At 54.2% G+C, this 26,201-nt stretch overlaps 1 protein-coding gene across 3 annotated transcripts; it reads right to left on the bottom strand.

The window, feature by feature from the left end:
* Positions 1-1,910: 1,910 nt before the first annotated feature.
* On the bottom strand, positions 1,911-26,201 carry MFN2 (mitofusin 2). Of its 3 annotated transcripts, XM_079143055.1 has the most exons (20): positions 26,021-26,199; positions 25,081-25,221; positions 24,587-24,671; positions 20,399-20,577; positions 17,523-17,658; positions 15,112-15,274; positions 14,374-14,498; positions 13,615-13,723; positions 13,423-13,530; positions 11,906-12,059; positions 11,608-11,675; positions 11,376-11,497; positions 9,671-9,797; positions 9,254-9,358; positions 8,914-9,016; positions 8,239-8,459; positions 7,526-7,681; positions 5,780-5,976; positions 5,021-5,155; positions 1,911-3,788 (listed from the first exon to the last, which is right to left on the bottom strand). In XM_079143055.1, exons 4-20 carry the CDS (start codon positions 20,571-20,573, stop codon positions 3,719-3,721), a joined length of 2,274 nt encoding a protein of 757 aa, XP_078999181.1. In that variant the 5' UTR covers positions 20,574-20,577; positions 24,587-24,671; positions 25,081-25,221; positions 26,021-26,199; the 3' UTR covers positions 1,911-3,718. The 3 variants fall into 3 exon arrangements, with proteins under 3 accessions (XP_078999181.1, XP_078999179.1, XP_078999180.1); XM_079143053.1 differs by lacking the exons at positions 1,911-3,788; positions 5,021-5,155; positions 5,780-5,976; positions 7,526-7,681 and having other exon boundaries at positions 8,056-8,459; positions 24,587-24,654; positions 26,021-26,201; XM_079143054.1 differs by lacking the exons at positions 1,911-3,788; positions 5,021-5,155; positions 5,780-5,976; positions 7,526-7,681; positions 24,587-24,671 and having other exon boundaries at positions 8,056-8,459; positions 26,021-26,200.

Genomic DNA, 26,201 nt, shown 5'->3' with positions numbered 1-26,201 from the left:
TAGTCAAATTGGTTCCACGGCTAATTTACCATGAGCACCAGAGTTTTTTGACTATGATTGAACAAGGATGGGGCACGAAACAGAGCCCCATTCGACAAAAACGGGAGCCTATTACTTCTCTAACTCTCAGTCTGCTGCTCCGGGCTAGCCTGGGAGGGTTAGAAACTGGAGTCGCATCCTTAGTCACTCAGAGCCAACACTATTCTAATCTAAGAGCAGCAATAGATGCGGACATAGAGCGTTTAGAAGATTCAATCTCTCATTTAGAGCAATCTTTAACTTCCCTAGCCGAAGTGGTCTTACAGAATAGAAGAGGTTTAGACTTAATATTTTTACAACAAGGAGGCTTATGTGTTGCCCTAGGGGAAGAATGTTGTTTTTATGTAGATCACTCTGGGACAATCAAGGATAATATGGCCAAAGTCAGAGAAGGACTCACAAACAGAAAGAAAGAACGAGAAGCTCGTCAGAGCTGGTTTGAATCCTGGTTCAATTTTTCCCCTTGGTTAACTACTCTGGTGTCCGCTATAGTGGGACCCCTAATATTGTTGCTACTAGCTGTAACTATAGGACCTTGTATAATCAATAGGTTAAATGCTTTTGTTAAAGATAGAATAAATACGGTACAATTAATGGTGCTAAGGGCCCAATATCAGCCCGGAAAGCAGTAAGGGTTAAAACTAAAGAGACCCAAGATTGGCTCTCTAAATGTTCTTGGAAAGGGGGGAATATAAAGATAGAAAGAGCCCGCACCTGTGTAAACAAAAGCCTCTTCCCAAACTGCCCTCAACCCCTCATAAAAGCTGCAAAGAATCTTCACCTCTTATCTGTAAAGGCCAGGTGGCTGACCTTGCCTGCACAAGAGCAAACTTAAAAGATAATGCTAACCCTCCTCTCGGAGACCCAGAACTTAAAATAACATTGTATACAAATTTATGTTAACCAATTAAAAAGAACACTGTAAAACTGTTTGCCTTTCATTATAAAAAGGCCTGTTGAACAAAGGCTGGGGCCTCTTAGCATCACTGGTAACCTGAGTGCGTGGAGAACCAGGCTCAGAGCTTGCTAATAAATAACTCTTTGTTGCTTGCATTGATCGTGGTCTCTGGTGGTCTTTGTGGGGTCTTGAGCCCCTGGGCATAACAGAGGGGTGGGTCCAGCTGGGGCCATATCAGGAGGGACAGGCAGATGGTCAGAGACAAGGGCAGAGGCCTTCTGAAGGGAATATGCTTTGCCATAGCAAGGACAACATGTGTGGCCAACACAGAGGGGCAAGCATGTGGAGGACTGGTTTGGAGGGCCACTGCAGGGACATGGGCCTTGACCCCTGGTGAAACCCAAAGCCACAGCAGTGTTTTGAGCAGAAAGCAGGAGCTGAGCTCTAGATACAAGTCACTCTGGGGTTGCCCTGTGGGAGTCACTAAAGGCGGAGGCAGGTGGGGAAGGTCAGGGCCTCCACAGATTTACAGACAGATTAGATACAGCACTTGTGAGGGTGAACTCAAGGATGATACCCCAAGTTCGTGGCCTGGAAGAAGGGGCATTTGAGTCAAGGAATGCATGGGGGGTGGGGGGGCAGGGAAGCCCACCAGTCACACCCTCATCCACTCCTGAGGGCCCAGGAAGGGAGGAAGGAAAGGTCATACCCAAATTCTCAGAAGTCAAAGTACGGTGGGCCAATCTGAGTCATCTACTTTTTAAATGAAAAATGGTTTGGAGTTATAGAGAAATCTGTGAAGAAATCATTCTAGACTTCCTGGCCCGTAGAGGCCAGTTTCGCCACTTGTTCTCCTGAGCACACCGGCTGCCTTCCAAGAGTGCATGGAACTCCCCCCGAAACCAAGGTTGCTTCAGAGACTCTGCAGTACCAGGAATCTTCAGCACAGCCAGCTCCAGGCAGAGGACTCATGCAGGGTTCCAGCTGGGTTTTATTTTAGTTTCCAATATTATCAGCAATGATACAGGAGTGATTCAGGCAAATACATCACCTTAAATACATCAGAGAGAACTCGCTGTGTTGAGCTCACCTTGCGCTCCAGCAAAGGAACACAGAACAGAACAAGTTAGCAGCATTGAGTTAAAGTGCATCTGCCACACTTCCTTTAGAAACGACCCCCCTCGGTGGTGTGAATCTTACTTTTTGTATAGGCTCAAAATTTCATTTATCCCCCAGGGGCTACACTGAAAAAAAGTTTTTTTCTATTTTTTTTCCCTTCAAAAAAGAACACAAAATTCATTGGGCTTGTGTGACACTGATTCTTCCTGACTCCCTCCCTGACCCTGTGGGTCCAGGTCTGGCAAAACACTCAGAACCCTGTTCCTGCTGCTGACATTGGCCTGAGTTCATCATTTTGTCCCTTAAAGTGACCAAGGGACAAGCAAGCACATGGAGAGAATGTCACCAGTGTGGACACCCACCAGCTCCTTTCTCCATATGGGCAATGGCTGGATGGACCAGCAGGACAAGGCTTCCCTTGCGGAGTCCCTGCCATGGGCTTCCCATTGCTGGTTTGTTTGGGATGCTCTCTGACCTGCTCTTGCATTAACATCTTGGTGACAGGAACCTTCCCCACTCTGACCAGTAATAATCCCCAAACTCAAGAGCAGGAAACACTTCTCAAAGTGTGAGGCCAGTGTCAGGGAAGCTCCAGGGGTCGGGAGAGTGGAGGAAGGGTGCTGGGTCTCCCACGCCGTCTTGTGGTCAATTGCAGAGTTGCAGGCGCAGAAAACGGCCAGAGGGTGGCTTGGGGCAAGGCGGGGATGCAACCAAGCTAGTGGGGTGGGACTCTCAGGCTCAGGAGCCTCTCAGAGCAAAGTCAAGGGAGGCCCCTGTTCCGCACCAACTACATTCTCCAGCCTCCGGGCAGGGCCTCTTCTTCTCAGTTGCCACCAAGGCCCCACTTCCCATCTTCCTTTAACACCTGGACCAAACCAGCTCCCACCAGTAATAAATAAAACTGTGCAGGCCAAGGACCAAAACCAGAGCAAGGAACACCATGGCAAGAGGCAAGGCAAGCCCCCATCCCCACAGCGACGGCCGCCTGCTCTGTCAGCATCTCCGGCTTCAGACCCCTCCACACACCCTCTCCTCAGCTCCTCCCACTCCCCCACTGGCTCTGCAGCACTGTCCCAAGGCTGCCAAGCCCGGCCACCACCACACATCTGAAAGGCTCTGCAAGCAGGTGGAGCATGGAAGCTGAATGACCAGGTGACACAAGCCCCAAGTCCTTCTGGGACACCTGGCCTTCCTGGAGCGTTTCCAATGCTTCTGGGAAGGAAACCCGGCCACTCCCAATGCGGCCTCTCTGCAGGTACGCTGGGGTGCGAGGAGGGCAGGTGCGTGTGCTGGAGGAAGGTGGGGTGTTTGCCTGATACCCCTGAAGGCTTCAGTCATTCTGCAGGACTGACATCCAAGACCTCATCAAGCAAATGGTTTCATCGAGTGACCCTGATGAAGCAGCGAAGGCCTGCGTGACTCCCTACCACGTGGTCTGGTCGTCACTGAAATCTCCGTAGGGTCAGGAGCCAGGGGACCTTCCTGCGACGGCAGGTCAGGGAGGGGACATAACTAGTGCTGAAGGGCTCAAAACGGTACGAGACAGTGGACGCTTTCATTCTCTCAGGTGGCCAGGGTCTGGAGCCGACGTGCCTGGGAGCCCGCCGGGCGCCGAGGGTGGTGAGAGCGCCTTCCCCACGAGGGCCCCCCTCCAGCCGCCCACTATCTGCTGGGCTGCAGGTACTGGTGCGTGAACATGTTGAGCTCGCTGTCCAACCAGCCCGCTTTATTCCTGCAAAGACACAGTTCCCTTGTAGCAGTGACAGCCGTGGGCAGGTAAGCGTGACACCGGTTGTGTGCACTAACGAGTGACAGGCACCCTCGCTTCATCCTCCAGTAGCCCTATGAGCCCCATTTGACAGATGAGGACAGGAGGCCCAGAGAGGGAAAACCACTTGCCAGGCCACCCAGCAATGGCACCAAGTCGGGCTTCCCTGCCTCTCAGGCCCTGCGTTCATTGTGCCAGGCCCAGGGTGAGTCCCTGAGCTGCGGAAGTCAGCAGCCGACAAGCGAGGGGTGGGGTGCTCTCCACGGCCCTCTGCAGTCTCAACCCTGACCCTGGCTGAAGAGCAGCAGACCACCCCCACCTCTGCCCCCAGGAGCCGATGTTCTGCGGTGGTGGATAGGCAGGCGCACCAAGGCGCACCTACGCAGCAAGGGAAAGTCCGCCATTGGTGAGGGGGCCGGAGCTGAAACCCTGAGGCACCTCCCCTTTGGCCCTGCCACCCTGCAGGCCTCTGCCTTCAAGGGTGGGGGCAGGAAGTACAGGGTCCCCTGTGCTGATGTTATCGGGCTGCGCAGGCCCAGGCCTGGGGCAGGGCACGCTCCTACTCAGCTGTGGCTGCCACGACCCCGTGCTCCCACCCACAGATGAAAGCAAGGAGCATAGGGAAGCGACTGAGTGCGGGGCCGGAGCCTGGACCCCTGCTTCCTCTGAGGACGCTCTTTCCAGAAAGCTGCTAACAGAAGCTCTGCTTTCAGTGGAGCCCCTGGAGGTCTGGGCTCCAATCCTGCCCCTGTGGGCGAACGCAGTACCATGCCTGCTTCCTGACTTGACCGCACATGGGTAGCAGGTCTAGCACATGCAAGGAGACTCAGCACCCAGCACGGAGGTGGCCACCACCACCCTCGCCTGGGCTCCGCCTCAGCTGACCATTTCCTGTGGGATCCCAGACAAGGACTAACCTCTACGGGCAGTTTCCTGCTTAGAAAATGGAGCTACCAACACGTGCCCGCGGGACAGTAGAGGCCGCATGGAGCAGCAGCTGCAAGTGTGAGGGCTGCAATCGCATGGCTGCCTCCAGCTCCCTTCCTGGGAGGTCACCATGCCCCACCCGACTCGGTGCCTCGAGGGCAGTGACACTTGAGTTTGGCACCCAGCAGTGCCTAGCAGACATCTGAGCCCTGGGAAGTCTGTGTCCGACCCAGTGCCGGTGCTCAGCTGCGCCCCAGGGCCCGCCTCACCTCAGCAATTTTGCTTTGCTCTGAAGTGAGTCGAGAACCTCGATTTTCTTGTTCATGGCAGCGATTTCCTGCTCCAGGTTCTCCCGGGTGATATCCACTTGCTGGCACAAATGAGCAAAGGTCCCAGACAGTTCCCTGAGGGAGAAAGGTTGGATCACTGGGCACGCAGCTGTTGGGGCAGGACCCCAAGTGGGTGGCTGCTGGGCCTCCCACCCTCTGCTGAAACTGTGACTAACCCTAGCACCAACCCGCCTGGCATTGCTGTGCTGTGAGAAGCAGCAGCAAAGAGCAGCACGCCATAGCATGGGCAAGATCGCCAGGACTTGGAGCCTGGCTCTGCTGCTCATTGGCCAAGTGGCAGGGAATGAGGGACCATTCCTAAGTGTTTCCTGATTTTGAAAAAAGAGATGCCAATAATTTTATCGACCTCAAAGATTAGAGAAGTAAACAAAAAGTTAGGTGCAAAATGATTGGCAAAGCATCTGCCCCAGCCACCCCAGGTGCCACCAGGAGCAGGCTGCCATCTGGGTGCTCAAAGCTACAGCCAGTTGCTCAGGACAACCTTGGAAAACTCTTCCTCTCCCAGGTTCTTCCTCCCATGGGGAACCAGAGGCCTATGTCCAAGAGCCCTCTCCCCACCCAGTCTTGGAGCTGGCACTGCGTGGCGGAAGGCCAGGGTCTACGACACTAAACCCAATGGGAGGGAGACTGGGCTGATCACCCAGAGGGACCGTCCCCAGGGCCAGTGGGTCCACTTACTGCTGGACTTGGTGGCTGCAGTTGGAGCCTGTGTAGCTGATGATGAGCTGCAGCTTCTCACTGGCGTACTCGACAAACTGGCGCTTGAAGGCACGCTCCTTGGCCTTGGTGGTCCACGTCAGGCGCTCGTAGACGTAGAGGAGGCCATACAGCCCAAAGGAGAGGGCAATCAGCCTCCAGCCTACCGCCTTCCACACCTGCAGGGGCACAGGGTCACCCAGGGCAGAGCCCTTCACCCCAGCCCTGTCCTCTTGGGCTTGGACTCCCAGGACTGCCTCAAGAACCCTAGTCAGAGACCCTTTGTGTCCCCACTAGGAAGCCCCCTTTCCATGGCTACTTTGACCCCACTGAGGCTAAGAGGGCAGGGATTCTCTCCAGTTGGGAGGGAAACAGTGAGGGCCATGTGATAAGACTCACACAGGTGGGACCAGAGGCCAGGTACTGGCAGGTGGAGCTTTTTTTTTTGGTACCAGGGATTGAACCCAGGGGCACTTAACCACTGAGCCACATCCTCAGCCCTTTTTAATATTTTATTTAGAGAGAGAGTCTCACTGAGTTGCTTTAGGATCTTGCTAAATTGCTGAGGCTGGCTTTGAACTTGTGATCCTCCTCCCTCAGCCTCTGGAGCTGCTGCACCGCAGCTTGATGTGTTCTTAACATCTCAATTAACATCTCACGGTGATGACACTGTCCACAGCACCCTCAGCAGATGGCTTCCTTGGGTCTGATGAGCAATGGCTTGGCTGAAGGCAGAGAGGCTATAGCCAAGGAGCCCGGGGCTCAGCTGGACATTGAGGCTCCCGCAGCCCACTGTCCCAGCTGCGCGAACCCAAGCCAGTTCCTTTACACCAGTTTCCTCCTTCACAAGAGGCCTGTGGGCTGTGACCACTTAGCAGGTTTTCTGGGTGAACAAGATGCTGCAGAAGGGATACACAACTGTCGGGTGTCAACTTCTCGGCTCATGACTCTCCTGCTACCCACGTCACCGTCTGAGAAAGGAACCAGAGCACCTGCCCCCTTCAGTCCCAGGGTAGGGCTTTGCTCTGTCCCGCCTGTCCTACATGTTGGGAAAGCAGTTTCTGGCAGTGTTCATGACAGGCACCCTCTGCCACCACTGTCGAATGTCCAGGAGAGAGAGGACCTGCCACACCTCAAAAAAACCTCAGGAGTAAATGATTCCAGCAACAATGTGTCTTCATTCAGGACGTGGAGAAGCCCCCAGGGCTCAGGAGGCAGGCCTGTTACTTTGGAGTGGAAAAGCAGGAGCCATGAAACCAGGAGGTGGAGAGCAGGGTTCCAGGCCCAGGTGGTCTCTTTCCACTGAAGCCCTTCCAAGCTTCCCACCTATAAATGAGGAACTCTTCTTTTCAAGCCCACTTCTCTAGAACCCAGGTTTTCAATGCCTCAGTCACTCCCTACCCACTGTGGGATCCAGGTCTTGCACTGGGAAGAACATGGCCTTGTTCAGATGAAACACGGTTCAAATCCTAGCTGTGTCTTAAGCCTCTGCAGACGTTCCTCATCTGGGAGGTGGGAATGCTGCTATCTAACATCCTATCACTGAGTGAGGCATAAGGAGGTCAATAAACCTTCTGTGAAAGGGCTCAGGCCACGCAGCTCCCACAGAAAGCACTCAGCTCACTCCGAAGTGGGGACCAGTGTAGCGGCCACCTCCAGCACCAACCCCTCCGGCCCCGCCCTCAGGCCCCCCATCCCGTCCCGTCCTGAGCAGGACTTGTCACTGACCACTCCTCCAACCACGAGAATGCCCATGGAGGTCCTGGACGTCAGTGAGGCCAGGCCCGTGACCATGGAGACCATGAGTTCCTCCTGGGTGAGCGAGCCCTGTGGCAGGGGGGGCATGCTGGGGTTGGCAGGCGTCAGAGGGACTGGACGCTGAACCTGAGGAAAGAGACGACGAAGGCTCAGGAGAATGTGACAAGTCTCGCATTCAAGAAGCCCTCAGTGACCCTCAAGGCTAGAGGAGCTGGGACAGGGACACAGAGAAGTTCTGCAAATTCCAACAGGCAAAAAGAGGGGAAATGAGCGCTGCACCTGGCAGAAGAGGATTCATGCTTCCTCCTGGCCCTGTAAAGGCCAGCGCCGGGAGGCCCAGGACGTGAGCAGGAGGCATGCTGGCCCCCGGCAGCAGTTTGCAAAGCAAAGGGATGGGCTTTAAAATCTCCATTTTACAAGGGTGCTGCAGATGAGTATGTGAAAAGTCACCTCCGCTGAACAGTAAAACATACTTGTTTTAATGTGAACTTTAAAAATCATCTTAGCATTTAAATTTAGAACAAGGCCGGGTCAGTGTGTGGCAAGTGTTGACTGTGGTGTCCCAAGTGGTGACACACACTGCCACAGCTGTCAGCCTGGGGACCCCAGTTACAGAGTGGTGCGTGGGCCCGGTGGCGGGGCCAGCAGACCTCCATGGCAGCTGGGGGTGGACCTCTGCTTGCCTGGTCACTGTAGCCCGTCAGGGCCCGGCGGCTGCTCTTGGGGCCCAGGAACCTATTCACCAGCATGGTCCAGCCCAGAGAAAAATGGAACTCGATGTCCTCCTGGAAGTCAGCACACAGCTTGTCGCAGTTCAAGTCGTAGCTGAGGGAGAAGCACTGGCGAGGGACCAGCATGTCCATCTGACTCCGCACAGACACCGGGAGGAGGGGCTTCAAGCCATCTGTCAGGGACGAGTGGGAGAAAGCACATGGGCTCAGACTGCCACCAGTGCCCTGCCCCAGGGACCACGCCACACCAGGTTAGGCCGCTCAGCAGTCCTGCCCAGGACTCGTCCACACCCAGGATGAGTCAGCCTGTGGGAACACCTCACGATGACAAACCGGCCATCTCAATCCTTGTGTGGCTGGAGGCGCCAAACCTGCGACACTCGTGCCTCGTGTGGATCACAGGAGGGGCCAAATTTTTGCCTATGATGGTCCCACAGGGCAACTCAGGGCTGCTCCCCAGTCTGGGTACAGAATGAATTCACAGTGCCCACCAAGAATCTGAAGGTACCAAGTGGAACCGTCATCCAAGGGGACAGGAAGGGAAGGTCATTATTCCTCTATGCTGGCCTCTGAATCTGACCTCTGGGAGCCCCAGGACCCCAGGGCCAGCTCCTCCGCGGCACTAACCTATCATGTCCTGCTGCATGGCCTGCAGGGCGCTGGTGATGGCTGTGGAGCAGCGGTCGGACATGTTGCGGCCCAGCCCCTCCTCTATGTGGCGATGCAGCTCCTGCAACCGGAGATGGGGTTAAGGGAAGACACGTCCCCAGAGAACAGAGACCCCGGGGCCCGTCATCCCAGGCTCACCAGGAGACCAAGGAAGAGGAGGCAGCCTGGCTCTTGAGACCCTGGCTTCCTTCCACCTCCGCTGCAGACCGGCGGAGCCGAACTGCCATGCTGCCATCTGCATGGCGATCACCCCTCAGCCGAAAAGCAGCAAGGGGGGCACTGCTGCTGCGTGACTCACATTCTTGTAGACCTTGAGGACCACTGGAGACGGGTGGAAATCCATCTGGTACTCGTCCACCAGCACAGAGAGGCGCCGGATCTCCTCGGCCATCGCAGTCGACACCTACAGCAGAGGAAGCTTGCTGCTAAGCCCCAAGGAGCAACGAGGGACCCTCTGCCCGAGTCTCGCCACCAGTAGCCTCTCAGCTCCTCTATGATCTGAGAAATGGACCAAACGCCCCCAGTCATGGGAGAGGCCCAGAGGGGTCACAGAGTAGACAATGGAACCCCAGAGAAGCTCCATACCCTTAGCTTCCTCCTGGAAAGCTGAGACACCCCCAGGATGACCAGATGAAAACTGATGACTTGTCCATGGTCAAGCACCCTGGACTCCGCTCTCCAAATCTCCCCTGAGTAGGTCCTCCTCGCGTCTCACCTGCCTTTCAACCTCCTCGGTAATCTGCTTGATGCGAAGTTTATAGTCCTGGGCCAAGAGCTCCAGCTGCTTGTCAATGAACCTCAGCCGGTCTTGTCGCTCCTCTCGCATTTCCAGGCAGTAAACGCTGTGAGCAGAGCACCAGTAAGAAGGCCGCGGTGCCACCGAGGCAGGAGTGAGGGCGCCTGGGAGGCAGCGCGGACACTGCCACCCCACCCAGGCCAGCCTCACACACACACAGAGGCAAGAGCTTCCTTCCCAGCAGGAGGAGCCAGCCGCGTGCTCCCTGGTCTTGCATTGTTAGAAGAGAGGGCAACAGAGAGGGGCGGGACTAAAGGGGTTCTGGAAACGGTGCTGCCAATTAGCGTGGGCCTCATTAATCATCAGGGAAATGAAATTAAAAAGAGGTACTGCAGGCTACCAGATGCCTGGGGAGAGGGGCCAGGTCTGGAGCTGCGGCTGGAGCTGCGGAACTGGGAGTTGCCACAGGCAGTGCTGGGGGATGCTGGGGGACACGAGGGGAAGGCGCTGCTTTGGAGCCAAACTGAGCAAAAGCGAAAGTGCACTCTCCCTAAGGCAGAGCAGCAGTGTCTCTAGGAATCAGTCCTAGAAAGGCTTAGGAAAGTGCAAGCAGGTGCACCAGCACGCCGGTGGGGTCTGCAACATATGAGGAAAACGGAGCCTGAACTCAGCCCAGGAACGGGGTGCATCCACACGGACCATCCATGGCAACCAGTATCCAGAACTCCCATGGGACCAGCAAGGACACAGGGAAGCAAGGCCTAGTGCAAGGAGCTGCATGCAGCAAATGCACAGGGGCCTGAGCACGCACAGCAGGCCTCCACCATGGAGCCACGCCCCAGGCTGAGTCACTGAGGCTGGCCTGGACCTCCTGCCTTGGTCTCCTGAGCTGCTGGCTTGTAGGGTGAGCCACCATGCCAAGCTGAAAAGCAGCTTCTAAATAGGTGGTGGGACCATACACGTTCCTAACTGTGGTGCCTCTGAGGAGTGCAAAGGGTCAGTCAGAGGGTACGTATGTAACACCTTTTTCTGTTTTATTTTAACTTAATGCAAAGCAAACAATGTTAACTCTGTGGCAAAAGCAAAATGTTTTCATGTTATTCTCTGTAATTTTGTTTTTTTGAGAAATTTGAGACACAGAAAAGTTTTTCAAAAATGGATTCAGGGGCTGGGGAGATAGCTCAGTTGGTAGAGTGCTTGCCTTGCAAATGCAAGGCCCTGGGTTTGATCCCCAGCACTGCAAAAAAAAAAAAAATAATAATAATAACAAAAATGGATTCAGGCCAGGTGCAACTTAAGAAGGCTGTACACAACCTACTGAGACCCTGACTCAAAATAAAAAATAAAAAGGGCTAGGGGTGTGGCTTGGTGGTTAAGCACCCTTGGGCTCAATCCCAGGTACAAAAAACCATTTTTGTTCAGGTACCGAGAACAGCAACAGTACCAGGCAGGACACCAGCTGAGGCCTCGACCACAGGGGACAGCTCTGCACAGGCCAGGAGAGGCCACTGGGCACTCAGGGGCCCTCCTCGCCAGGCTCAAAGGGGTCTGGTGGGAACCCAGACCAGCCTGCCACCACGGCCAGTGCTACCCCGCCTTCCTCAGCACCCCGCTCCCTGCCACCAGGGCCAGTGCAACCCCGCCTTCCTCGGCACCCCGCTCCCTGCCGGCTTGGGGCTCTCACCGCTGCTCCTGAGCCGCGATGTGCAGGGAGTCCATGATGAAGCGAACCGCCTCTGCAATCTGCTTGGCCCGGACTGTGTGCTGCTCAAATTTGGTCTTCACTGCAGACTGGGAGATGCACTCCTGGGACAGACAGAGCCTTGAGGGAGGTGGGGGCCGCCTGGGCCACAGCACCAGGGAGACACCCGTGAGAGCTCGGGAGAATCAGCAGAGACCAGGGTCAGAGGACTCACCTCAAATCTCCTCTCAAAATTCTGAAACTCAAACATCCGCACTTGAAAGCCTTCTGCAAGAGCGCCCCCTAGGAGAATCGCGCTGCATTACTGAGGAACCGGGTTGACTGCAGAGAAGGGGGAAGCCCGGGAGCCACACCCAGCACCTCGGGCCTGGGTGGGGGCACTGGCTGGACAGCAGGTCCTCTCCCACAGGCTCTGTTCACCATCCCGACCCCAGAGTGACTGCCGCAGACTGAGCTGCAGCAAGATCCAACACCTCGCCCCTCAGGGCGCAGACCCGTGCTCCTGCCCTTACCTCCTTCTGGCATGCCCTGGGCTTTCTGGATCCTGGCGTTGAGCACCTCCTTGGCAGACACAAAGAAGATGCGGTCCCCGGCCTGGGTTCGATCCACCACGCCCAGCTCGTCCACCAGGAAGCTGGTGCAGCGCTCCATGTGCTGCCGCCGCACCTGGACCCCAAGCAGAGGTGCGTGTGACCACGGTGGCTGCAGGTGAGCCCCTCCGGATGGCGCCCACAGCCCCCACTGCCTTTTGTTTTTTAAAGGGTGATATGTTTTGATTACACTCAAAGGGTACAAATGCACACAGAGTGAAGTCACCCGCTACCACGCTTCCCAGAACCAGCATCATGGTGGGAGTATCTAGGGGTACGGCCTAACGTGGACCTTCATGTGTACAAGCAAAATGCTTGGGCCCCAAACCGCCCCTTGTCAGACTTATCTAGGGTCACACTTATCTAGAGTCACACTTTGGTGCCCCAGAAGAGGGGAATGAGGGGGTCAAGAAAACCAAACCTGGGCCTATATCTGACAAGCTGTCTTCCTAGGGCCTCACTTACACCATGGGTGGGCACCACCGGAAGAGCCCTCCCAGCTCTGCTGTCCGAGGGCTCTAGTGATAGAACTTCAAAAGCAAGGCTGGGGACGGGGCTCAGGGGTAGAGCACTTGCTGAGCAAGTACAGGGCTCTGGGTTCCATCCCCAGCATGCAAAGTATGGCCTCTCGTAGACACGCACCAGGCACTTTGAACAGGTATCATCTCAGTGTTGACTACGCCCGTCCCACAGGTGGAGGCTGGCTTACCAGAGGGTTGAGGAATTTGACCAAGTCAAAGTCACACTGCCCCGCATCAGCCAAAATTTGGGCACCCACCTGCTGACTGCAGGGTCAATAAAGTAAATCCAATATCACCAACCTATTGCCCTTTCTTCTCTCATTTCACACGCACAGAGTTGTGGTTGCAAGAACCCATTATTCTCTCCTTTTTTAAAGCTTCTCTTTTGGATGTCTTCTTAAGGTTGAGCCTGTTCTACGTTTACTGTTTTGTTTATGAACCAAAATGAGCAAAATGGCCCAGAGGATGCATGGGTGGGGATGCTCTTTGGACCTGGGAAAGGCACTCACTAAGGGGAGCAGGGAGAGTGAGCGGGACACGGAAGGAAGCCGTCGGCACCACCGGAAGGCAGCACAGGAGCCGGCACGGTGACGCACACTGCAACCCCAGCCGCTCAGGAGGCCGAGGCAGGAGGACTGTGGCTTCACAGCCAGCCTCAGCAACTTAGCAAGGCCCTAAGCAACTCAGTGAGACCCTGTCTCTAAATTAAATGCAAAAAAGGGCTGGGATGTGGCTCAGTGGTTAAGAGCCCTGGGTTCAAGCCCCAGTACCCAAAAAAAAAAAGACACCACAGGGAACACCTGGGCAATGTTTGGGGATGAATTAATTCGGGGAAGCCATTATATCTGGTGCACCAGGCGGCCCAGGTACACAGAGCTCCGTAGGGTGCCACTCCCTGAGCAGCCAAGAGGCACCAACCTCCTCCATGTACTCGGGCTCCGAGGCGGAGGCATCCCAGCGGTTATTCAGGATGAAGATGTTGGGGCGGGAGAGACGCTCGCTCACTTTGTGGAAGAACTGCTTCTCCTAGACAAAGGGGTAAGACTCAGGGTGAGAAGCAGGGCCAAGCCAATACCCTACCGGCCCCCTGCCCAGCCAAGACTGGGTTACCGTCTGCATCAGGGTGGACTCCGAGTTGGCCACCAACACAAACACATCAGCATCCAGGCAAAATTTGTCAATCCAGCTGTCCAGCTCTGTGGTGACGTCAATCCCAGGGCTAAAGGAGACAGAGTAAACCAACATGGTCAGAGCACAGGCCCTGGTCTTCCTGCTGTGAACAGACCTGGGACTGGAAGGCAGCCTCCAGGGAGGAGAAAGCCACCACGGAGGGAAGGAAGCAGGCCTGGCCCTTCCTGGGAGATGTCTACTTCCCACCCCATGTCCTTCCAGAGTGCCTAGCCAGGTTTTTTAGCACATGCATCTACCACACTTATAAAAATGTAATGACTTATGATTTTACTTGGGATGTATAGTAAGTTCTATATCTTCCAGGTAAATGCAGTGACACTATCTCCTGGTAGGGTTTTGGAACCTGTTTACAGCAGGGGCAAAAGCTTTGAGGAATGAAGCACACCGACTCTGCCATGCATGCCCTCCCACACCACACACCCCAGCCCTGGGCTGGACTGAGGGCTTTCCCCACTTCTGAGCATGCCACCCATCTGCTGAACAGCCCATCAGGGCCATCTTCAGGATGCTAATACCAGTGGGTACTGAGAGTCCAACTCTAGAGGAAAGCCAGAGGCAGGAGGACTGGCTGAGCCACCTGTAAGGCAGCAGTGCTTGAGCAGAGCAAAGACTGCTGGGGATTTGGGCCTGGATCATCCAAAAATGGAAAGCAGATGCTTCCAGGCTCCTTTCTCTTACCTGTCCATGAGCACGAGGTCGTCCTTCAGAAGTGGACACTTGGAGTTGGGCCACATCACACTCACCAGGCTGCCAGCATGCAGCTGCTCATCCTGATGGAGGGCGTGGGCCAGCTGGTTCACAGTCTGATGGTGGAAGAGGAGAGAAAGAAAGATCAGGCCACCCAGCCCAACCTGTGCCAGTGAGCACGGCACAGCAGCTTGGGATGACTGCCCAGCTGGCTGCTCCTTTTCTTTCATTTCACATACAAAGTTGAAAGCTGGGCGCTGTCAATAAGAATTGCTTCTTTCTCTCTCTCTAGCCTCTTTCCTGAATGTCAGCCTCCGTGCAGATTAATTCTTTATGAATCACAGCAGGTGCCTGGCCCCAAGCTAGAATGCAGCTGCCGCTCAGAAAAATCAAAGCATGACAACCCTGAGTTGGTGTGGGAATCCCAGAGCTATGCAGGAAGCACGCCCTGGAGCGCTCCAGGGAGGAGCGGCCCGACTCCCCTCCTTCCCAGTGCAGAGCCCTAGCCCTAGCAAGGACCAGAAAAGCGTGGTTGCTGCTTGGCGCTCTCTCCACCTTCCCGCCCTCCCGAACGCATGCTCTCCTGTGCTCGGAAACAGGGCTTTTCATCTTCACCACAGGGAGGCACGGCTCTCTGCTGGGAGGTAGGGTCAGCCTGGCACATGGACGGGCTAGTTGAGCCAGCCTTGCCTCAACGGCACACCCCAGCTAAAAGCCACCAGCACCCACCTTGACGCTCCTCTTCTCCTCTGAGCCCTCCGTGAGCAGGAAGGCCTCGTGGCCATCTGTGCCCTCCACCCTCAGGAAGCAGTTGGTGGTATGACCAATCCCAGAGGGCAGAACTTTGTCCCAGAGCATGGCATTGATCACGGTGCTCTTCCCATTACTCGTCCTAGGAGGAAATGAAGGTTGTAGGTGAAGTTAAGAGAAGCCACAGGTTTGCCTTTCACACGCAGTTGCTGGGCTGGAGGTCTGAAGACATGTTCTCTGCAATGCCACCAGTGCCCAGACAGTGCCAAGAGAGGCAGAGAGGCACACCCAGTGTTTGCTAAAATGGGCAGGGGCCCCTTGGCCAGAGCCTGTGACATGTCCCCCGGTTCATCACTTCAGACGTGCAAGGGGCTTGTGCAATGTGCCGCCACCTGGCGAGCAAACCTTCCCCTTGGATAATAATCCAGCTGCTCTCAGGGAGCAGCTCAGCAGTCCTGATGGAGCCGCCCCTCTCCCAGCCGATACCACGGCCTCTGCCCCAGAAGCGTCCTCCTTGGTCTAAATGAACTCAGCCAAGACCCCTGTTGCCCCCACACACTCGCTTTCCTCGCAGGCCTGTGTGGCTGCTCTTTTCTCACTTGTTTGCAGCAGAGGCTTCCCAGCCACAACACCCCTCTCGAGCCATATGCGTCTTCCTGCACCACATGGGCCTTGCTGCATGCAGCGAGACAGGCACCGCTACTGGCAAGGGGAGGGCCACTCCTTCCAGGGGAGGGAGAACTGACAGGTGGCGGGGGGCACACGCTATTCCCTCGGCTACATCATGTGCCCGGCATCCAGCCTGCCTAGGGAGCTTTCCACTGTGTTGGACTTTAATTGTTTTTTAAAGTGTCTACTAGACCTCACAGTGTAATAATAAGGCTAAAAATAAAACTCTCAGAAGGAGAAAAGCTTCGTGACATTGAATTTGGCAATTATTGTTAGGCTATAACATCAAAAATACAGATAAATATATAAACAGACAAATCAGACTACATTGAAATAAAAAGCTTCTGTGCCTCAAAGCATACAATCAATGGTGAAGGCTAAGCCACGGAATGGGAGGAAATATTTTATCAACAGAGTTTTCTTCAAAGCTCCTACAACTCACCAGCAACAAAAAGGCTAAGAACTGGAATAGAATTTCTCCAAAGAAAATACACAAATGGCCAGTAAGCACATGAAGATGCTCAAACCACCCCTCACCAGAGAAATGCAAGTCACACCCACGACGGAGGGTGTGACGAGAAGGCCCTGGGTTCAATCCCCAGCCAGACCCACAATGGGACGAGGGCATAATGGTATGCCTGCAGTCCCAGCCTGAGGCAGGAGGATGGCTAGAGCCCAGGAGTTCAAGACTAGCCTGAGCAACACAGCGAGCCCCACCTCAAACAAAGCAAAACCCACCATGGGCTAGTCTTCACGCATAGTCACCGAAAATCAGAAAATAGCTGGGCGGGCAGGGTGAGGTAGAAGGGTTTGTGTGTACGTGAGTGCACGCTCATTCCAGCTACTTTAGAGGCTGAGGTAGGAGGATCACAAGGTTCAAGGCCAATCTGAGCAACTTAGTGAAATCATGTCTCCAAATAAAAACTTAACAGAGTCTATGATGTAGCTCAGTGGTGAGCACCTCTGGGTTCTGTCTTCAGCTGTGGGCGGGGGCTGTTGGCAAGCGTTAGAGAAACCAAGTCCTGTGCTCTGCCTGCTGACAGAAACGTGCCGAGGCACAGGCACTACGGAAAACAGAATAGTGGTTCTCCAGAACATGAAGAACACAGCTGCCCCACACAAAAAGCTGCATTTTATGTTACATATATTTTACAAATAAAAATAAGGAGAGCTGGGTTTAGTAGCACATGCCTATGATCCCAGCAACTCAGGAGGCTGAAGCAAGAGGATCACAAGTTCAAGGCTAGCCTCAGCAATTCAGCAAGACTCTGTCTCAAAATAAAAAATACAGTCAGGTATGGTGGCACACACTTATTCTCAGCAGCTCGGGAGGCTGAGGTAGGAGGATCGTGAGTTCAAAGCCAGCCTCGGCAACTTAGCAATGCCCTGCCTCTAAATAAAATATAAAAAGAGCCGGGGATGTGGCTTAGTGGTTAAGTACCCCGGGTTCAATCCCCAGTACCAAAAATAAATAAATAAAGATAAGAAGAGTGACGAGGGCTATAGGGATGTCGCCCGTGACAGAGGGCTCGCCTCGCGTGCACGAGGCCTGGGTTCCATCCCCAGTACTGGGGAAAGAGAGAGGGTAAGGAGCTCAGGCCTGCCCTCCGCTCCCTGTCTCTGCGCACTCTGGCTGTGAGATTGCTCAGAGGGCCGCCCGCCCGCCCTCCCTCTCACCTCCTCTTCCCATCCAGGAAGCTGTGAAGGCTCCCAAGACTCACCTGCCAAAAAAAGCCACTTTCATGTGCCGCCGGGCCAGCACCTCACTGATGCCCCTCACTTTGGATAGATAGCCTTTGACGTCCAGAACCTGCTCTTCCGTCGTAACCGGGTCCAGCTCTGCATTCCTGTAGGTGTCTGGAGCAGGATGAGAATGGGTCACTGATGGTCAGAGGAGCTCCGTGACCACAGACTGGACGGGCCAGAGAGCAGCTGTGCTCGCCAGGACCTGGATGGAGTCTGCCTCCTGGCGCCCTACTGTGGCTCTGTGGGTGGCAGCTGAACACAGACAGGAGCAAGGCTGCCCAGGTTCCCGTGCCAGTCCCCCCTGCTTTCTAGCTCTGTGGCCCCAGGCAAATGAGACTTCCTGGGTCTCTACATCCTCACAGTAAAATGGAGATAACAGCAGATCCTGCTTCGGAAGACTACTGTGAGGACAAGTAGATTAAACTGTGAAGCCAAGAGGGCGCCCGTGAGCGCGTGAGCGCCAGCTGCTCCTTGGCTCCCAAATTTCTTCCCTCGCGCCAGGAACTGTTTCAAGCACTGGGCGAACGTGGCCTCATTCATCCTCCTTCCTTACATGCAGAGTGGGCATTTGAACCTGGTCCTGGTGTCTAAGCTCTTCACCACTCTGTGTCACTACACAAGGTCCCTCCTGAGGGTCCTGCTGGCCTCCCCAGCCTGGTCTCTTGCCACCCTCCTGCCTCTCATCCCACCTCGCCATCTCCTCAAACACCAGCCTCCTCACCCCTCTGGGCTTTGCTGGCCCAGCCCAAACCCCCTTCTGCACTCTGACGAGCAGATGCCTTGGGGCATCCTGGCTTGTTCCTGCTGGGCCTCAGGTGCAGCTTAGAGGGCACAGCCCTGCAAAGCTTACCTGGGCACACTCTCCAGCTTGTGTGGGTCCCGTCTGTACCCGCAGCACCCTGGCTTCTCTCCCCTTCACACCAACCTCTCTGTAGTGCAGCTGGCTGGCTCACCTCTCTGCTCATCTACCAAGAAGGCTGACCTATCCGACTGCGCCCAGCACATGCTGGTTGAGCCAGGGGTATCTGAATTGCTGGACTGCTTCTCCCAGCACCCTTGGCAGGCACGTGGCTAGCAGATTATCCCAGAAGGCAACAACTGAGCAAGCCCCTGCCTGGTCCCATCCAGCACGTGCACAAGGGAGGCGCCTCAGACGGCTGGAGAGGAGATGGCATTTGGCCCCTTAGCACACTCCCACACACCACCACGCTGACAGGCTCCCGACCCCTCTCAAAGCATCCACAGCATGACAAGTGGCATGTCAGAGGATGCAGTGAGTTTGCGCTGCAACTAGTGCCATGAAAGGAAGTGACCAAGTCAACAAGCCCCACCCCATTCACCAGTGACCCCCAGCCCAGACCCATCAAGATTCTTCCCTCAGATGGACACATAAGCAGGGCCTTCACAGTGCCCCTCGGAAGAAGTCGGTTGTCGAGCACGTGGCTACGCTGAAGAGCAACAGCCAGCAGGCATGAGCTCCTGCTAACGCCCTTTCGGCCCCCCCCCCGCCCCCAGCAAGCTGATCCGATCGCTCCAGCTCCTTCCCTTCTGTGCGACCAATAGGCTAGTGTCACAAAAAGGAAAATTGAAGTGCTCCTCACATCAACAGCTCCCTGAAGCACATGTGTGCCCCAAAATGGACTGAGTGAGTGACTCGGGGCCTCACGGAGGTCAGTCTGGGCTCTGGAAGGGCAGCAGCTTCGACAGCCCTACCTCCACAGGGCCAGGCACACCAGAACTGCTGCTAACGAAAAGGCGGTGAGCTGCAGTCATTTCATCCGCGAATCATACACCTTTAAGCCAGGCGCAGTGGTGCATACCTATGATCCCAGGGACTACGGAGGCTGAGGCAGGAGGATCGAAAGTTTAAAGCCAGCCTCAGCGGTTAAGAGCCCCTGGATTCAGTCCTCAGGTTAAAAAAAAAAAAAAACCCTCTATACCTAGAGTTTAATTCATCAAATATTTAGGGAACACATTCTTTTGCATCAATCTCAAAGGGCAGGGCACAGACAAGCTAATGGAACTGGACGCAGTTCCTTTTTCTAGTGGGAGCCTCACATAGCAGCTTGGCATGTAAGATGACGAGAAGCCACGTGACCTGGCTGAAGGCAGGTAGAGAGGAGGTGGCCGGCCTGAGCCAGGGTTGAGCCCCGTGGACCTCCAGACTCCTTGGTTTCTGAAAGTGCCCAGTCTCACCTGAGTTTGTCATTCTCAAATGAGGAAGCCAAGGGCAGCTGAGACTCAGCTACTAGGTTTTCAGACCTTCCCTGGACCTGCAACCATGGTGCCCTTCTGGAGACGGAGCCTGAAACACTAGTGGCCAGAGCTGGCGTCAGACCGAATGGGGCTCCACGCCTTCTCTGCTCACAGAGCAGGAACTAGAGGCAGGGCTCAAATTAGTAACTAGTAGAAAAGGCATAGGTAACAGGAGCTCCCTATCCATAGTCCTGTCACCAGACTAAAAATATGAGAGTGCACACTATCTGGGATAACCACACCCAGCAGTGCTTGGCATTACAGCAGCCAGAACTGGCCAGGCAGAACACATGAGCGGGCCACAAGCCGGCTCAGTCACTCTCAAGGTATGGGACAACTCTCAACCCTCAGTCGACCTGCATTTTAGAGAAGGTAAATGAAACAAAACATGCAGAATTCTTAAACCAATTCTTACATGATAGTTTCCATGTCTTCCTGGAGCCCAGTTCCCCAGGATTCCAAGAGTAGAGCATGGCTGTGGGTGAGACCCTCCTGGGCGTGAGTTCCTCAAAAGCAGTGCTGCACCTCCCCACTCCCAAATCCTGCTAAGAATCAATAGACCAAAGGGAGCCTGATGAGCAGGTGACCGTATTACCTTCAAGGAAGGTGGCGCTCTCCTGGATGTAGGCCCCGAGCTGCTCAAAGATGCCATTGATCTTCTTCTTGGCAGTGACAAAGTGCTTGAGTGGGGACGCATTCACCTCAGCCATATGTCTCTTATCCTTCTTGACTGTCACGATGGAGTTGCATCGAGAGAAAAGCAGGGACATTGCGCTGCAAGACAGGACAATGTGGGTGAGCCCAGAACAGCCACTGGGACATTCTGCTGTGGGCATGGCATGGGGTGAGAGGAGAGCCAGGACCACTTCTGAGTTTCGCCAAGAATACGGGGCAACCAGCATGTGCTCAAGAGACAGCAAGACGAGAAGCAGCACGTGGAGAGAAGGAAAGGAGCTCTCATGACACAGGCCAGTCTCTGTCCTGCTGCACGGGCATTCAGACATCTGGAAGCCATGGTTCTGAGTCCAGCCCACCACTGGCAATTCCTGGCCTGCTGAGCCGTGGACAAGCAGCTCAGAGAGCGATGGGGCGGACCCGAGCAACACACAGAAGCCCTCCCCCAAGTCCAGAAATCTGACTGATATCCTATCCACTGAACGCCTAAGAAAAGGTGACAGCAAAGTGGCGCTCAAGGTCAGTGACATCCACTCCCCACCACCCCCACCCCCACCCCCCTGCCACTCTGCTGTCGGTGAGCCCAATGGCCCTAATCCCTAACAGGATTTGTGTTTGCTGGAGGGATGGAAAGAAGAGTGATCCTAAAGTAAGAGAGACATACTTCTAAAACTTATTTTAAAAAACATCTGTTGGTCTCCTTTAGTGTAAAAGATGTCTGTAGAACATTTGGAAGCTAAAGAAGAAAACACAGAATGACCCTTCTGTGACAAGCACTGTTAACAGCTGGGGAGGTACCAGCCTGTTTCTGCTCTCACTCAGTCACATGCATCCTCATAGATGCCTTTTCTCCCTACATAGCAATGACATATTAGGGGCTGTGAGACTTGACCCTGAAGACCTAGAGGTCTTGAGCTAAGGTCAAGAGGCAGATCTCCCAGAGAAGGTAGCTCCTACGTATGGCTGGGAACCCTGCCCCCCAAAGTGGAGCCTGCCAGTCTTCCTGAGGGTCCTCACACAGACAAAGGCACTTCCCCAGCAGAGCCCACCCCCTGGGGTCAGAGGGACAAGAGGCAGTGTGCCTGGCACCAGCACTCCCTTCCCGGCCCCCCTCACGGCAGCCCAGCCGGACTTGAGTTTCTAGCTGGGAAATGAGAAAGCTGCTCAGTGGTGGCACATACAAGAAATTTCCAAGTAGTGCCAAAGGGTGCCGAACCAGGTGCAGAGCAGCAGAAGGAACATCCAGAAAAAGCACCCAAAGATGCATGCCAAAACTGGCTCTGAAAAACTGACCATTCCAGTCTGTAATTCTAGCAGCTTTGGAAGCTGAAACAGGATTGCAAGTTCAAGGCCAGCCTCAGCAACTCAGTGAGGCCCTAGGCAACTTAGTGAGACTCTGTCTCAAAATAAAAAATAAAAGGACTGGGGATGTGGCTCAGTTAAACTCCTAGTATCTCCCACCCCCCAAAAAGAACAAACCATTCCAAAGGTAGGCAAGACACAGAGACAACAGGAAGACAGGAGCCCACATGTGTTGCTCAAATCTACGATTCCTGTGCAGTGTCACAGATTCCTTAGGAGGAAGGGGAAGGAAGTTACCCCACTACCGTTTCCCACTTTTTCCTCCATGACGCCATGGTACAACAGTTTTCTTCTTCCTTTTTTTGGAAGGGATTGAACCCAGAGGTGCTCAACCACTGAGCCACATCCCCAGTCCTTTTTATGTTTTGAGACAGGGCCTCGCTAAGTTGCTGAGGCTGGCTTTGAACTTCTGATCCTCCTGCTTCAGCCTCCCGAGCTGCTGGGATCACAGGCATGTGCCTCTGCACCTGGCCTGGTTTTTTCTTTATTAAGAAAGACAGTGGAGCCCTGAGAAAGGAAACAGGAAACAAAGTGACTCTCTAGGTCCTTCAAATGGAAAAGGAGAGTATACTGAAATCAGGGGGTGTGGGGAGGCAAAGGGGAGCGAAGCCAGCCAGGGAGAAAAGAGAACAGGGTATGATGTAGGGATAGGGCATGATGTAGGGGTGCAGGTGACACACTTTGAAATCAGGAAACAGTTGGGTCAAATCTTGTTGGTACCCTCTCTGGGCCATAAAAGCAATTTATTTCATCTTGGATTTTGTTTTTAAGTATTTTTTTTAAAGTTGTAGATGGACACAATACCTTTATTTATTTATTTACTCATTTACTTATTTATTTAATGTGGTGCTGAGGATCGAACCCAGTGCCTCACATACTAGGCATGTGCTCAACCACTGAGCGACAACCCCAGTCCGCAACCCTGGATTCGTCATGTATACAAGACACCAACCACATCAATCCTAAGAAGACTAAGGACAGTGATGTGAGCTCGTGGTAGCACACAATGAGAGAGCTCAAAGGGACTCACTTTGGTTTAAAGCAAAAACAATAATAAACTCTACCAGCAAGATACAAGGCTCTCCCCACAAACACCCAGCCATCAGGGAAGACAACCCTCCACCCCACCACCACCACCACCACCACAGATATCAATCAAACAGGTCAGCTGGGGGAGGTCAGCTCCACCAGCCTCAGAAGTGACTGGCTTGCAGGAAGTCAGTTCCCTGATCACAGCTGGGCTTTTAGAAGCAGGTGCTTTTAAGTCCTGGTCATGGTCTGCAAGCCCAGAGGCTATGAAACCAAAAGCATTAGTGCTCAGTAAGTGCAAGATTCAAGGGAACGCACAGGAGTCAAAGCTTAGTGGTTCAAGGTTAAAGGTCTGCTGGAGTTCAGCTGTCCTAGAGGCGGCCCTCATTCACCTGCAGCAGCATGCCCCAAACCCTCCTGAAATCTGCCGACTCCTCCAAGCCATCTCGTTTCTCAAGCCCTCCTAATTCCCAAGCCAAGATTCTGCACTTAGTCCTGCTTTCTGTTTGGAATCCTCTTTTTTCACCCATGCAGCATACTCTTATGTCCTACTAGACCCAACTCAAGTCTTACCGCCTCCACAGAGAACGCACACCCTTACCTGACTTTTGCTTTTTAATCACACCCTGTGTCCCCAGCTAGGCCCAGAGCTTCTAGAGAGCCAGTCTTTCATAGAGCAGTGACCTCTTTCCACTTCTACCTTTCTCCTGCACCACTTCCAGATAAAGGGTGAGTAAGTGAATACCCCTGGGGGATATCGCCTTAAACCTGCCATTCCTGGATATACCAATCCACTTTTTTCCTACAAAAGCAGTTTTTAGCTAACTCTTTGGAGTTCCATGAGTCAATATAGTTGAACAAGCCTTTCAGATTCTGAAATTTAATCCTTCCAAAAAGCAAGCTAGACATACATATAGGCACAAGAGGACCAAAGTTGCAAACTACAGGCACAAAAGCCAAGACAGAGACCCCACTGCCTCAGGACTTTGTGTGCGGGCTCTCTATCCTCCCAGGGCAGTGACAGCAGCTGGGTTCCGGTTCCTCCTCTGGAAAGCCCTGATAGTCCTTACTCCACCACAGGGCTTGCTGCAGGCATATGGACCTGTCCCTAAGCTGAGCCAGAGGGTTCGATTCCAGTGTCAGTTACACACTCCAAGTTTTTGTGACAGATTATGGTTTCAGACGGCTTACAGCAGTGTTTCCCAAGGTGTGATCCACAGAACTCTAGTCATATCCAATGCTCCATGTAAAAAGATTCCATGCTAGAATCCATCTGTAAAACACCACTCGCCACTGCCCCTCTCCACTGGCAAACATGAACACAGTAAAGGCCTTGGGAAGGAAGGCTAGTTTGAAAGCAATTTAAGTATATTTGGTCAACACTGCACAAATTTTTGTGATAAAGAAACTCTTCTGTGCTAACAGCCTTCAAAATTCTGAGGATCACACTTTAGGGAAAGGTTGATTTATCCTGGTAGTCCAATTCCACCCCACAAAAGTGCTAGGGGAACAAGAGATATTAACTTAAGACTGGAAACAAACCAAATTCTGAATGGGAACTGCTATTAGCACTTCAAGGTGATCAGAAGCTTTGCTCTACCTAGGCTATTAGTTGAGGATATTAGGTGTTTGGGGTATAAGCGAGGCAGTAGCAAAATTCATGGCAAGGTGTGTTTGGATCCCAAGCACAGTCCCTGAATCCACACCACCTCCTTACCCAGTTTTATGTACAGCAACTCCTAGCAGGGAAAATAAAATGGATCCACGGATCGTCTGCTGGCACAACTGGAACAGAGGAGAAGCTGAGAAATTGAAACAAAAGAGTATACAGGGTAAAGGGGGCAGAGCAGACTCTTAGAAGAGCTGTGATAAGGAGCCAACCTCTGCTGCGCAGAGACCGGGAGGAGAAGAGTCAGCACAGTAGAGAAGAACCAACAAGGGAGAGAGACTATCCTTCAGGGAGCCCAGGAGATCCCAGCTACTTTCTGAAATGTGAACCTTTAAACAGGCCCTCTCAGCAACTAGTGAAATCCTCCATGAAGTAAAAAGGAGATACAATATTTTTTGTTCAATACAGGTTGAAAAGCACCAGATCTACACAAACAGGACCCCATCCAAGAAACTTGCCACAGGAGGGCCAGGGCTGGCACAGCAGGCCCCGTTTCTACTCAACCCAGATCCAGGGCACCAGAAGTCACAGGCACCACTTACTTTTTGGATGGTAAGAGACTTTCACAAGGTGGGCATCATGGACATGGCTGGAGTCAAAAAAAACGAAAAGAATTTGGGTTCTCCTCTGTGCTGTCTCAGGTCGAGGTTGGCTATTGATTGTGTTGACTCCACCTGTCCTGACTTATTGGAAAGGAAAAGGCAGATGTCAACAGGTGAGAAAAAAAAAAATAAAAAAGAAAACAACTGGTGTGCAAAGCATGCCTAATCAGGTTTTAAAGCCAAACAAACTCATCACTGAGGGCAGCTTACTCATCGAGGTACTGAGGAGTTGGGCTGTCATGTGAGCTAATGGCCCGGGGAAAACACAACACGGGTGTAGGGCCAACCCTGGTGTGCACAAACATGTGTTCAACCTCGTGCACCAGGGAGGTCCCATGCGGGGTCCGGTAAGGCACCTCCAGAGGGGGGAGGGGAGGGAGCAGAACCAGGGAAAGACTGGGCTTGAGCACAAACTGCCAACTGGAGACGCGGGGCAGGGTGGTGCGGAAGAGAAGAGGAACTGATTGCGGGTCAGGGGGTCCCAGCTGCTGTCCGAGGCGGTCGTGGGAAGCTCAAAACGCGCCCCAGTGGGGGAGGGCAGGGCGGGCTGCCCCGGCACTGAACCGGGGCATCTCTCAGGCGCGGAGCAAAAGAGGACCAGACGAAAACGGAAAGGACGGGGTGGCGTGCGGCCAGGGCCTGGGAAGGCGGGGCGACGGGAGCGCCAGGGGACCCCACGCCCCAGCCCCGGGTCCTGCGCCCCACCGGCTCCTCGCAGGGCCGTGGAGGGCCGGCGGCGAAGCCGCAGCGTGGGGACGCCCGTCTGGCCGGATCCTGACCCCAGGGGGCCCCAGCGTCCCGCCGGCCCAGGCCGGGCTGCTCTGGACTCTCCGGGCCGGGGCCGGCGGGTCCCACCACCCCGGCGCGCTCGCCCTCTCACCTTCACCTTCCCGGCCTCGCGGCGGCCATCACACCCACGACGTCACCAGCAAGCGCCACCCAGGGAGAGGCGGAGGGGGATGCGCGCGTCACCAGCCGCCGCGGGCTTGCCGCTCGGCCTGGATGAACCGGTGGAGTCCGAGCTCCTCCAGCTGGGTCCTAACTACTTTTTTTGGCTCAGG

The sequence above is a fragment of the Sciurus vulgaris genome (assembly GCF_902686455.1).
Source record: "Sciurus vulgaris genome assembly, chromosome: 1".
NCBI classification, from domain to species: Eukaryota; Metazoa; Chordata; class Mammalia; order Rodentia; family Sciuridae; genus Sciurus; species Sciurus vulgaris.
Note: the sequence above shows the minus strand (reverse complement) of the source record. Positions and strands in the feature narration are given on the sequence as shown.

What these genes read in the sequence shown, in the direction of transcription:
- MFN2 (XM_079143055.1), bottom strand. Translation starts at nt 20,573, where the DNA reads ATGTCCCTGCTTTTCTCTCGATGCAACTCCATCGTGACAGTCAAGAAG. An exon ending in AGTCCACCCTGATGCAGACG is followed by an intron (nt 13,531 to 13,614) that starts GTAACCCAGTCT and finishes CCCTTTGTCTAG; the next exon opens with GAGAAGCAGTTCTTCCACAA. An exon ending in AGCCCGAGTACATGGAGGAG is followed by an intron (nt 12,060 to 13,422) that starts GTTGGTGCCTCT and finishes CTTGGGGTCCAG; the next exon opens with GTGCGGCGGCAGCACATGGA.